The 13192-nt window shown below is 35.8% G+C and overlaps 3 protein-coding genes across 4 annotated transcripts; 1 reads left to right on the top strand and 2 right to left on the bottom strand.

The window, feature by feature from the left end:
- Positions 1-1068: 1068 nt before the first annotated feature.
- Positions 1069-2359, bottom strand: LOC149387196 (large ribosomal subunit protein eL38z/eL38y). Its single transcript, XM_089624808.1, has 3 exons — positions 2270-2359; positions 1372-1555; positions 1069-1260 (listed from the first exon to the last, which is right to left on the bottom strand). Exons 1-3 carry the CDS (start codon positions 2270-2272, stop codon positions 1238-1240), a joined length of 210 nt encoding a protein of 69 aa, XP_089480934.1. The 5' UTR covers positions 2273-2359; the 3' UTR covers positions 1069-1237.
- A 1898-nt stretch (positions 2360-4257) lies between these two features.
- On the top strand, positions 4258-10258 carry OPT4 (oligopeptide transporter 4). The gene is made up of 6 exons (XM_089622828.1): positions 4258-4971; positions 6370-6467; positions 7931-8494; positions 8730-8982; positions 9059-9241; positions 9374-10258. Exons 1-6 carry the CDS (start codon positions 4441-4443, stop codon positions 9986-9988), a joined length of 2244 nt encoding a protein of 747 aa, XP_089478954.1. The 5' UTR covers positions 4258-4440; the 3' UTR covers positions 9989-10258.
- A 17-nt stretch (positions 10259-10275) lies between these two features.
- Positions 10276-13067, bottom strand: LOC149387194 (heat shock protein). 2 transcript variants are annotated; one of them, XM_089622829.1, is made up of 8 exons: positions 12740-13067; positions 12547-12648; positions 12280-12439; positions 12001-12171; positions 11528-11662; positions 10988-11070; positions 10715-10808; positions 10276-10629 (listed from the first exon to the last, which is right to left on the bottom strand). In XM_089622829.1, the coding sequence occupies exons 1-8, from the start codon at positions 12988-12990 to the stop codon at positions 10543-10545; spliced, it is 1083 nt and encodes a 360-aa protein (XP_089478955.1). In that variant the 5' UTR covers positions 12991-13067; the 3' UTR covers positions 10276-10542. The 2 variants fall into 2 exon arrangements, with proteins under 2 accessions (XP_089478955.1, XP_089478956.1); XM_089622830.1 differs by lacking the exons at positions 10276-10629; positions 10715-10808 and having other exon boundaries at positions 10984-11070.
- Between the last annotated feature and the right edge of the window lie 125 nt (positions 13068-13192).

Genomic DNA, 13192 nt, shown 5'->3' with positions numbered 1-13192 from the left:
TCGCTGAGTGTTTTGATGATGGGTTTCGATGATGATTTTGAATTGTTTGGTTGATTGAGTTGGTTTGTTGATTTTGTCTCTCGTCTCCTCTGTGTGGACCGATTTTGTGACTTGTGTTGAGCTTGTTTGGCCGAAAATTGGTTATGGTATATGTTGTTATGAATGCTTGGACTTACCAAGTTGTTTGGGTGATGATTCACGTTGGCCATTTCGTGTTCTTAGAGAGAGAGAGAGAGAGAGAGGATAACAATATTTAAATCTTAAAAATATTTAGAATAATAAAAAAAATACTATTATACTCTTTTAAATCTTGTCACGTCATCAAAACGTGAAACTTAACATCTAAATACTGACGGAAGTGGTGCTTTGTAACACGTTTTGAGTTGTGAGTTGAGTTTTGCAACATTTTCAAGTTCATGGGCGAAATGTAAGCGAGGTACGAGTCAGGGGTAATTGGAACGAGTCATCAATCAGATGACGGACGCAAAAATCTAGTGTGCTGTGTAAGTGATGGAAAAGAGTGCTATAGGGTATATAGATTAGAATGTAGGAAGACCATTTCACTATATTAAACTAAAAAAGAAAATATTTTTAAAAACCAAGCATATCCTTCAATTGCACTGTTCAATTAATGTATGGTTGAAATCGGTACAAACCCAATCATTTACATTTATAATGGGAAATAATTCCCTATTGAAATTGTATTGTAATTTGTAACTAGGGAAATACGATTTGAAAACCAAATAAAATCACACCGTTAACTCTAAAATATATATATATATATATATATATATATATATATATATATATATATATATTGATTGCTCGACTAAATAGAGAGGACCTCGATCATAAAAACGAACAAAACCATTATACCTATATTATTTACTATGTTTAATGGTGTTTCTTCAGATGAGATCCTATCGAGCGATGCAAACAATATTCTTCTCCACATACACCAAATATTTTTCAGCTTTAGCTAGAGTTGCAATTTAGCATTTCTGACAAATTTCATCAACTCACTAAGCTGAATGATTAATAAAAAAAAGTCTACAAATTCAAAGGCACCAAACAAACAAACTACCATGTGTATTCAACATATAAAACTAAAGAGTCAAAATCTTCAGAGCAACAAGAGATAAATTTTTCAAAAAATTAAAATTCCCGAAAATAAACACGAATACAGTTTACTCCGATATGAAATACACCGCTAGACGAGATTGAATCTAAAAAATCTTCACAGGTCCTGGACACTCAGACCTACACAACCGATAATATCAAAAAAGAAAAAAAATAATTATCAAATTCAATATTAAATTTTCAAACACTGAAATGATGTATAAGATGAACTTTTTATGAGCCAACACATACCCGGGGGAAGGGATTGCTTCAACTTGTCGGCTTTCTCGGTATCAAAGACGCAGAGGGTGTAAAGGTACTTTGAGCACCGAACCTTGAACTTGACCACATCTTTGCTTCTCTTGATCTTCACCGAACGAGCATCCTTTCTTCTCGCCGTGAGAAGGAAATCCTTGATCTCGTGAATTTGCTTCGGCTACACAACCACAAACACATAAATTACTCTCTAATTCCACTGCAATTATTTGACTTCAAACCCAAATCACAGTACTAAGTAGCACAAAAATCATGAAACCCATCATCAATCACTCATGAGATGGATATGAGAATAAAATAACCGTACATTACATTTCCACAAAGAACACTTGGCAAAAGAACCACTTCGTAAAGATATGAGCCTAGAGAGACTTTTCCAGGGAATTATAAGCCTAACTAACCACAATAATCTATAGACATCAAATAGAATATTTGTTCAAGTAAATAGCACTACTAAACCATAATGTGCATAGCAAACTCTTATCAGGAAAATTACATCATAATTAATCAGAGGCTCAAGTCGATTGACACATTAAACTAATGGGAAACTTAAGAGGTTCATAATAAGGGCATAAACCAACTAACAATACACTCTAATCGACATTATAATAAGTTAATAACATACTTCGATTCAATGTTATCCTAAAATTCAAGGTCGAAGACGCCATCAATTCAAAGCCGAAACTGATACGGATCCGTAAACCCGTCAAATAAAAAAAAGATCGAACATTTTAAGCACAATATAAGCAAAATAAAAAATAAAAAAAAATTTGACCGGGAATAACCTAGATAGCATTCGAGTCTCGAGCAAAACAAATTACGATGACACACAGAAATTATAAAAAATAAAAAAGAGAGGAGAATTTTCTATTACCATTTTCGCGGAAGTGATGAAAGAAATATCAGAAAGAACGAGATGATGAGCGATTGAGGGATGTATAGAATATAATCTAGGGTTTTGCAGGTTCTCATGCTCTTAACGCAAAACGACGATTTTATCCTTTTGATAAGTTGGGCCGGATTACTGGGCTCAACTTTTTTATTGGGCTACTATACTTTTTATTGGGCCTGTTTTGTCTAGAGTGCGATCTTACGAAAATAATATGGTGGGTTTCTCAATTTATTACAGTTGTTTTGGAAATTATGCGGCTTTACCGGTTTTTCAAGACTATCGACTTACAGAACTTTAGAATATATTGGTTTATTTAATTGAAAATTGAACACACTTTTTTTTTTTTTCTAAATGAAATTGTAATCGCTAAAAAAAAAATAAATGAAAAAAGTGTACAAAAAGTAAAATAAAATAAAAGAAAAACATTAAGAACATAATTATCTGTGTGAGAGAAAACTATAGGCAATTGGTATTTTATCGGAAAAAGTTATATTTGTTACTTACGGAATACGTTTTGATATTTGTTATTTCAGGTAATTTTTTTTCTTACTTCACTGACTTATATTCATATTTCATAGTACATATAGGAATGAATGTACAATGCATCTGAGCAGGAACATATTATGAGTTCGAGTCACAATTAAGAGCATCAAAATAATAGATACAGAGTTTACCTTGAAATAATTAATTATGTGTAATATGAATTACAGATTAACAGAACACAATCACCTCTCTCTAGACTGAATTCAAAAAGGTTACAGCATAAAACAACATCCAATTATCCGTTCTTTATTCATAAAAAAAGAAGGTATTTGTATACGGACTATCTCACTGTAGTAATACAAGATAAGAGGTACAAAGTGTTCACATGAATATTACTTGTGGTGTTCTTCCATATATATTCACACACATTTATGTATATATATTATCGTTGGAAATTAGACGGGCTAAAATTATATATGGCATCTGTTATATATGACATCGAATTTATTATATTCACACTGCCGTCCGCATAGTACATAGATTTTAATTTAAATATATTTTTAATCCTAACCAGCGAAATACTCTCAACCTGAAAATTATAGTTTGCGATGAAAAAGTATATCTTTAAATTTTATGGACACTGTTCAGAGTTCAAATTTTTCATCACAACCACCTCGAGCCCGTCTCTGTTGTGCGAACTACTCGGTCGACTCGACCTAATTGTATTTTTTATTCTATTTTTTATTTTAAATTTTCTTTTAAATTTTTTAGCTTTTTATTTATATATTTGATCGAGAGCCTCTTATTGAAATGAAATAAATTATTCTTAAATATATCTTTTCTTATTAAAAAACAAGTTGTCTTTAAATATAATTTCTTCCACTATGGTTTAAAAAAATCTCTCCCAATGTCCCACCTTTAGGATTCAAATTTATTCACAAGAAAACTCAACAAATACTCGCACAAGAAAAAAAAAAAAAAAAACACTCGCACGAAAGAAAAACCAATACTCGCACAAAAAAAAAACCTACATTTCTCATTTCTATCGCCAATATATAAACAGACATATTCACATTCATACTTATACACAATGGATTAAATTTGGGGTAAGCATGATTAAATTTGTTGACATCTTATTCTTCTTTATTTTCTTCTTCTGATTTATCGCACAATGGATTAATTTTTTGAAAGTAGGATTAAATTTTTTGACATCTTCTTCTTCATTTTCTATTTTTGTTTTATCGAAGAGGGGATTATATTTATGGAAAACAAGATTAAATTTTTTGAAAATAATTAAAAGTATATTAGTACTTTTACATTATAAATGACTATTTTGCATCAACTTGTGAAACCTTGAGTATTTTGTCAAACACTAAGTTTGAAATTGTTATTTCATACAAAAAATCCTTAGCTAATTAGCGCTACATAACTACAAAAAATATACTAAAAAAAAAAAAAACGCCCACAAAAAAGGAAAAAAGAAAAAAGAAAAAAAAAAACCCTACCCTACATTCATCATTTCTATGGCCTATATATAAAGTTATAAACACACGTATTCACGTTCATACTTATACACCCGCTGACTCCATAGTAGCACACTCAGTCAAACTCAATCTCTCCAACCCAAAAAACAAAAACAAAAAACCCAAAGAAAGAAAGAAAAAGAAAAAATGAGCACTCTAGAGATGCAAAACCAGTACCCAAAACCCGACCCGGAATTCACCCGAACCGGGTCGGCCATGGACGACGAAGATGACGTGTCTCCGGTGGAGGAGGTCCGGTTGACGGTGACCAACACCGACGATCCTTCTCTGCCGGTTTGGACCTTTCGGATGTGGTTCTTGGGCCTCTTGTCATGTGCGCTTCTCTCTTTCCTAAACCAGTTCTTCGCTTACCGTACCGAGCCTTTGATCATCACCCAAATCTCGGTCCAGGTCGCTACTCTCCCCGTGGGTCACTTCCTGGCCCGGGTTCTTCCGCGAACCCGGTTCGGGATTCCCGGATTTGGGCCGAGGCGGTTCTCGCTCAACCCAGGCCCGTTTAACATCAAAGAGCACGTGCTGATTTCCATTTTCGCCAATGCTGGGAGTGCCTTCGGCTCTGGCTCCGCCTATGCGGTTGGGATCGTTACGATTATTAAAGCCTTTTATCGCCGGAAGATCTCGTTTTTGGCCGGCTGGCTTTTGATTATCACCACTCAGGTACGTTTTTATTCATTTATATTCATAACGGAAAAAAGACAATTAATAACAAAAAACTCGTTTTTTTCTTATCTGTCCCTCTTTTTTTTTTAGAAAAAAGAAAAAATAAATATGTTTTTCGTATAGATACAAGTTGGTTGGAAATATAGACCAAGCCAAAGTCATGAACACGATTTCTATTTAATTTTTATTCATTTTTTTTTTAATGGAAAATAGTTTGGCTTTACTCACCCGGGGTAAGTCACCCTCGATGAAAGAAGAAGACGAAAACAAATGAGAGTTTTTTTTTTTTTTTTTTTTTTAAATAATAATAATAATTGTTTTAGCAAGCTGTTTGTATGGTTGTCACTTATCATCAACGGTTAGAACTTAGAAGATTCCTCCACCATATCATTTACTGTTTTTTTGTTTTTTGAACGATCCTTCATTTATCAGGAGAAATTATGATAATTAATGAATTTAAGATTGTAGTTATGTATAGATATCAAACGAAACATCATATACTGAATGAATATAAATGAGGGAAAAATAGTAAAAATGATATCATTATCTTTCTAATAAAAACAAAAGCTTTCGGATAGAGTTTGGTTACACGGTTTAGGAAATTCTACAGCAAAGCCAAACCCTGTTGCAATATAAATAAGTTTATAAGAAGAAAAAAATAAAATAAGTAATAACTACAATAATTTGTTTTTGTTTTTTAGATGATCATTCATTTTTTAGGAGAATTAATGATTATGATATTCCTAAAAAAAAATATTGTACAGGCAATAGATTAGATATCCAATTTAAACATTAAATACTAAATGAATATGGATGATGGAGAAAGAATACTAGTGATATTTTTAATCACTATCAATTTCGCTGTTAATGGAGATTGAATCTACAACCTACATTTTGAAAAATGTGTAAAATTACAACTTACTACCAAATCTTTATATTTTTAGTAAAACAAGAGCTTTCTTATAGAGTTTGATTACATGGAAAATAAAAACTCTGTAGTAAGGGATTATATATAATATAAATAAGTAATAAATATTTGAAATAGAAAAATAATCACGCTCGATTAATATTATCACTAAATTATTAATATATTAAAGATTTAGCCAGGTTCATGTTTACCTCCCTCTTATTTTCTCAATTAATATATAAATAATGTAAAAAAATTTAATTGTTTAACTCTCCCTATTAATAAACTGCAATAAGTTTTCATATTTGCTTCTATCTATTTAGATTCGGTCACACCGAATATTTATGTCTTTGTTTTTGGTTTTTTAAGATAAGTATGTCTAGTTAAAACTTCTTAATGATCGGTCACATCCGTTTAGGTGCTAAATTAACATGTAATAGTCTATACTCTATTCCCACTTGGAATTCTATAAAAAAAAATAAATGTAGGTTTTGGGATATGGCTGGGCGGGACTTCTAAGAAAATACGTGGTTGAACCGGCTCATATGTGGTGGCCCAGCACTCTCGTTCAAGTTTCACTTTTCCGGTCAGTCCAACTTTCAATTTTTACTATGGTATACACTTGTATAGTATATACAGCTACTACTTTTAATAATAATAATAATAAAAAGTAATGATAAAAACAGTCTCTTTTTTATGTTTCGAGTCTTGTTAAAGATTTATACCGCTATGCCTATATATAGCTGTTTTTCCATATCATACTAGGACTTTTGAAATAAGTTTCTTTTCATGGATATAGATATGTACCTCGCGTCCATAACGCAATAATATTATAATTATTCAGTATATATGTAATAAATACATATATCTATAATCTATATGCTTACTTTGGAGTAAAAGAGTCGCCGCCCATAAAGACTTTGTTTTATAGTATTTTCAAACCAGAAGCTTTTCACAAAAGTAGAATAATCCAGGGAAAATTAATGAAAGATTTGAGAAGGTCACATGCATGTTAGTGAGAAAGCGGTATGAGAATGAGATTATTAAAATAATAGAATAAAGCCAATATGTATTTTTCAGTGATATTTCTTCTACTTGCAGTTACACTGCCCACTCTTTTTTAATATATTTTTTTAAGCTTGTAACATATTTGACCTTATTCGTATCATTGTAGCCGAATAGGACCGCAGTTTTATGCGAATTGCTATTCAATACAATCTTCTTCTTTTTTTTTATTATTTTTTTTTTTATAATTTTGAGGTGTATATGAATTATGAAGTAAGTAATAGTGCGTTGACTATATTAAACTGGTGAGGTGGATTCATATATTATATCTTCCACTTTCTTCATTTTAAAATGAACTTGTAATTCTTACGATATGATTGACAACATTTTTTTGTACTCCGTATACGTAGAATAATAGAACGATATAATATGGTTACCTCATCTTATTTTTTGTATTTTTCTTCATCTTTCAAATAACAAGAAACTAATATTTAACAATAATAATTATCTTATCTATGATCAGAAAAACAAATAGTAAATTCAACATTTTTTAAACTCTTTAATTTTACTAAATTAAAAAAACATACCCTACTTATTTCAATTATAAATTCAAATATTTAGCAACATCACCCACAAAAACATAATCATTTGCATTTTAACGTTTTGTAATTTTTTGTAAATAGCCATAAATAGTAAATAGCCATAAATATTTCGTAAAAAGCCAAAAATATGACATAACCAATGTTATTTACACATATTTACTAGAAATTTATTTTGCATAAATAGATTTACGTGATTATTTACTAGAAATTAACGAAACATTGGCTATTTAGAAATTTCTAACGTTTCATATGACTAGATAGTCACTGTACCCTTATAAATTTGTCTATCATATCTATCCCCTATGATTTTTTTTCTTGGGGGCATATTAGCTCTCCTTAAGTTACAATTCTGGCTCCGTCCACGTCCGTCGGCATTTTGAACAGATGACAGTCTCGATATTTTCACATAATAAATAATTTCGGTAACCAATGCTGAAAACAGAGCTCTGCACGAGAAAGAAGAGCACCGAATGTCTCGGGCCAAGTTCTTCGTGATCGCGCTGGTGTGCAGCTTCGCGTGGTACGCGGTCCCGGGCTACCTCTTCTCGACCCTCACGAGCATCTCGTGGCTCTGCTGGGCCTTCCCGAGGTCGGTGACGGCCCAGCAGATCGGGTCGGGAATGGAGGGCCTCGGCCTTGGTGCCTTCACGCTCGACTGGACCGCCGTGGCCTCTTTCCTCTTCAGCCCGCTCATATGCCCTTTCTTCGCCATCGCCAACGTCTTCGCGGGTTACGCTCTCATCGTCTACCTCGTGACCCCCGTCTCCTATTGGGGCCTCGACCTCTACAACGCCACTCGGTTCCCGATATTCTCTTCGCAATTGTTCACGGATCGAGGCCAGGAGTACAACATCACGGCCATCGTGAACAACAACTTCGAGCTGGACATACCGAGGTACGAGGAGCAAGGGAGGATTCACTTGAGCACGTTCTTCGCGCTCACTTACGGTTTCGGCTTCGCCACCATTGCCGCGACCTTGACGCACGTCGCCTTGTTCTACGGAAGGTAAATCCGATTTCTCCTTTCAATCATTGATAGGTTTCTAGTAATCTAGACATTTTGCTAAACATTGATGGGTTTACTTACCATTGGTAAAATCTTTGCACAACACGGGGCTTTTTTTTTTCTTCTGTATTTCTCAATAAAATAAAACAGCTAAATAGAGTTTAAGATAGAAGTGTTTTAGTATAGAATCCAAATATTGTTTTGGTTTTACTTAAAGACTCGAATGGACAAACAGGGAGATCTATCAGCGGTTTAGCGCGTCGTTCAAGGAAAAAGAGGACATACATACAAGGTTAATGCGGAGATACAAAGACATACCTTCGTGGTGGTTTTACTTGTTGCTCGCTGCGACGCTCCTTGTCTCGCTCGCTCTGTGTCACTTTATGAAAGATGAGGTTCAGATGCCATGGTGGGGACTCATATTTGCCGCCGCAATGGCCTTCATTTTCACGCTCCCCATCAGCATCATCACTGCCACCACAAACCAGGTTAGTCTCACCAAAAAAAAAAAAAAAAAATCTTCATCAGGCCAATATCCCAACATTTTGACGACTCCTTGTACAGACCCCGGGGCTGAATATTATAACGGAGTACGTTATGGGTGTCATATTACCTGGGAAACCCATAGCAAATGTATGCTTCAAAACCTACGGATACATGAGCATGGCTCAGGCAGTTTCGTTTCTCAATGATTTCAAGCTAGGGCATTACATGAAAATCCCTCCGAGATCAATGTTCCTCGTTCAGGTACGGTAACAAACAACAAAGATCTTACCTTTTTCTTTATTGAGTTAGTTGATGGACGACCCTTTAGTGATTTCTCTCTCTCTCTCTCTCTCTCTCTCTCTCTCTCTCTCTCTCTCTTGTACGCGCTGCTAGTTTATAGGAACTATTCTCGCCGGAACCATCAATCTCACGGTGGCGTGGTGGTTGTTGACCAGCGTGGAGAATATCTGCCAGTTCGATGTCCTCCCGTCGGACAGCCCTTGGACTTGTCCTGGTGACAGAGTTGTCTTCGATGCGTCGGTGATATGGGGTCTGGTGGGACCCATGCGGATATTCGGGCCCCGTGGAAACTACTCGTCCATGAACTGGTTCTTCTTCGGAGGAGCCATCGGACCCCTCATCGTTTGGCTTCTGCACAGGGCTTTCCCTAAGCAGACATGGATTCCACTCATCAACCTTCCGGTCCTCCTCGGTGCGACCGCGATGATGCCTCCGGCGACGTCTGTGAACTACAATTCGTGGGTCTTGGTCGGGACGATCTTCAACTTCTTCGTGTTCCGGTACCGGAAACAATGGTGGCAGAGGTACAACTACGTTCTCTCAGCGGCACTGGATGCCGGGGTGGCTTTCATGGCGGTTCTGCTGTACTTCTCGGTGCAGCTCGAGGGTAAACGCTTGACGTGGTGGGGTACGGGTGGGGAACACTGCGACCTCGCAAAATGTCCGACCGCGAAAGGAATCATCGTCGATGGTTGTCCGGTGCATTGACTAAACACCCTCGTTGCGCGCCCGTTTATTTAACTGTGAAATTTCACATTATCGAGAAACTACGCACAAGTGTAGGTGATAATTGTCCCCAATAACTCTAGTTTTTGTTAAGGTTTCATTGTGGCCACAGATATGTTATCTATAGTATGCTATTTCAAATGTGCGCATAAGAAATTTACATCTTGTACTGATAACAGCTATCCGTTGCGCAAATGGTATCGACCTTATAAGCTTTGTATTTATTTAATCTTAAATTGATGAAGAATGGAAAAAAAAGATCAGCTACAAATATACCAGACATACCTCCATCACATAATGTATAGATTCAAAGAATCAACATATAGCTATTGACCAATCAGTATCACAGAGCACACAAATTGAATCTGAGGTCAATGGTAGCTGTAAGGATTTTGGCAACACATTATGTAAAGTGCCTCACAAAAATGAGAACAGTAAATGGGTGAACTATTAATAAAGAAATTTCTATTAATAAAAGCCAAGTGACGAAATTAAGGTGAACTATGCAACTAAACAAAGATGGGTTCTAACCCCTTTCACACGCCTTTACAGCGCCACTGGTTATATTGTTCTCTCCTTAAGACAAAGGCGCTCGAGCTTGGACATCCTCCTCCGCCATATGCCTTCAAGTTCAAAAATGCATGTTAGAGTATTGTTTATGATATCCTTAGTAATGTCTAAAAGACTCCAAAGTATTTCAGTGCATACTTTCGCAACTTCAGACGTATCAGTGAGGCTGTCAGTACTTCTCAAGCACATCTTGAGATTCCTGCGTTTCACGTATATGACAGCTCCGATTGGCCTGACACAATTAGTGACCACAACTTTTTAGAGTTACTCAACATAATTTAACTGAAACTTTCGGGGTGGTAAGGTAACAAAAAGCTTTTTTTCTAGGAAAATAAAACAGATAGCGGTTTAAAAGAATGAACATTGTTCGAAAAGCTGTTATTGTAATTGCCGGGCATAATCACCAATTACCTGAGTCCGGCAGCTGCGCTTCTTAAACTAAGTTTCTTGCCAATTTCGTCGGTTAAATCCGGATTCTCATCTGCTCTAACTGCCTATCCACGAAACAACAGATTAAGACACTGTATGTATGAGGACTTAATTACAAGTTTTGAACAGTAGAGACTGATACATACTAGTGGCAATATTTAGTGAATAAGCAATCAAATTAGATTACACAAGAAGATCTTTTATTCCCCACCTCACGCTCAACCTATGAACTCTCAAAATGCCACATCAGAAAAAAAGACTTACAAACCAAATAAGGCAAAGCCACCGCTTATACACCAGCCCTATTAACCTTATGTCTAGAATAAGTGAAACGAATGGGAGTCCTAACAGAAAACAGCGGAGCATGCTACACGAAGAAGGTTAGCCTTCATGAGTCAAAGGCATATTGTTATTCATTGCCAAAAGAGGAGCATAGACTAAATAATGGCTTAAGTTATACACGAAAAAAAAAAAAAAATGCAAGAAGATGATATTGCTTTATCAGGAATCGACATCCAATACCAGACACTCCCCGTAGAATCCATCTCCCAGCCGAACTTTGAAACAATTATCCAAAAACTTCTCTGCAGCTTTTTCACGAGCAGAGATATAAGAGTTTCCCTCGGAAATCAGGTCAACAGCACTTATCTCCAGTAACTGCAGAACATTATTCATAGCTCAAAATAATAGAAATGAAGTGTTGTATATTGTTAATGTGTTTGGTATGAAAAGATAGTCTGCTCACGGTAGCTACATATGAACTACTGAAAAAAAAAATTGTTACTTTTAAGGAATGGGTTCATATTTCACTTATTTTTACAAAAGATTTTATATTATGGTACTAGGTCAACAATGCTAACTAGATAAGTGGGTTCTCTTAGAAAAATAATAATGCAGTGAACTGTGTTGTACCAAAAAAAAAAATCTACATATGATGATCTCAAATGCTTTACCAAAGTGAAATAGAAAATTTTGTAATGCGACTAATGTCAAACCTGCTCGTACATATATGGATTTGTCAAGCAATTGAGCTTCGATCGCCATTTTTCAAGTGCAATATGAAATGCTTTAGTGTCAGGTAAGATTTGGCGGCATAAATCAGCATCTTCAATGTACTTGAGAACCATTTCCACACAATCTCGGTCCTTTAGCTCTAATAAACTTGCCTATATATGAAGGATGAAAAGAAAAAAAAAATATAAACTCGTTTTCACGTATTAGCTAATCCAATAAGATAACAACATAAAAGCAAAGCACAGCTTTCACTCACTTACATCAGAGTGCGCAATTTCAGCAAGCTTTGCAGAGAAGTATTCATACACAGCAACAGAGCTACTATTCTCAACATTCATATGAACTTTAAGTTTCTCAGGACGAACTTCCTCTGAAGGCCAATTGTCAAGTGCCGATTTTCGATGATCAAATGCTATCACTCTAATTCAACAACAGTCACATCAATTGGAGTTAAATAAAAACCAAATTCAAGACCACCACGCTAGCAATTTTTTTCTTTCTTTTCTGAACTGAAAATATAAGCTTACTCGCACGAAGATCGCCGCGAAATCCCCTCCGCGAATCCTCTCGGTCCGACGAAGTCGAGGAGATAAAGTCTTTCGAGGCTCCGGGCGAAGAAATCCTCAACCCTAACGGCCAAACATAGAACAATAACAAAAATCACGAGACGAATCTCGGGCATGTTTCAACGACGATGGTCAAAACGAAAGAAGAGAGAACCTGAGAGGGACGAAGGAAGAGAAAGGAAGAACGAGGCAGGGAATTCCGACACGCTCGTGAAAAAGGCGAGTGAAGAGAGCCGAGAAAGCTCCGGAGAATGACGGGTAGTTGTAGAGGGCGATAGCGGGGACTCCGTCTAGCGTAGCTCCGGCTATCGCTTCCAGTGCCGCGTCGGAGCGGAAGTTTCGGGTCCGGAAATGTGGCGAGAGGAGAGAGGTCCGCCATTTTTGGAGAGTTGAGAGCTTCTTCATTGTCCGTCTGTCTGAGAATCCCCGCGCTCGCTACCTGTTTGCTTAAATGAAAAATACGACATCACATTAAGAAAAAATTGCATAGTATAGTGTGTTTTTTAAATGAAATTTATACCAAGCATAACGTGTTTAAAATTTTTTATTAAGAAAAAATTACATGGTATAGTGTGTTTTTGAAATGAAATTTATACTAAGCATAACG

Source organism: Urtica dioica, chromosome 8 (genome assembly GCF_054948205.1).
Source record: "Urtica dioica subsp. dioica isolate 48M chromosome 8, U.dioica_male_clone48M_v1_H2, whole genome shotgun sequence".
Taxonomy (NCBI): Eukaryota; Viridiplantae; Streptophyta; class Magnoliopsida; order Rosales; family Urticaceae; genus Urtica; species Urtica dioica.
The sequence above is the reverse complement of the archived record's forward strand: the minus strand, read 5'-3'. Positions and strand labels throughout refer to the sequence as shown.

Excerpts from the sequence above, each read along its gene's own strand:
- LOC149387196 (XM_089624808.1), bottom strand. Across the intron at positions 1,261-1,371 it reads GAAGCAATCCCTTCCCCCGG|GTCTGAGTGTCCAGGACCTG; the intron begins GTATGTGTTGGC and ends TCGGTTGTGTAG.
- OPT4 (XM_089622828.1), top strand. The coding sequence starts at position 4,441 with ATGAGCACTCTAGAGATGCAAAACCAGTACCCAAAACCCGACCCGGAA. Across the intron at positions 4,972-6,369 it reads TTTTGATTATCACCACTCAG|GTTTTGGGATATGGCTGGGC; the intron begins GTACGTTTTTAT and ends AAATAAATGTAG. Across the intron at positions 8,983-9,058 it reads TCACTGCCACCACAAACCAG|ACCCCGGGGCTGAATATTAT; the intron begins GTTAGTCTCACC and ends CTCCTTGTACAG.
- LOC149387194 (XM_089622829.1), bottom strand. The coding sequence starts at position 12,990 with ATGAAGAAGCTCTCAACTCTCCAAAAATGGCGGACCTCTCTCCTCTCG. Across the intron at positions 12,440-12,546 it reads TCGCGGCGATCTTCGTGCGA|AGTGATAGCATTTGATCATC; the intron begins GTAAGCTTATAT and ends TTGTTGAATTAG. Across the intron at positions 10,630-10,714 it reads ATACGTCTGAAGTTGCGAAA|GCATATGGCGGAGGAGGATG; the intron begins GTATGCACTGAA and ends TTGAACTTGAAG.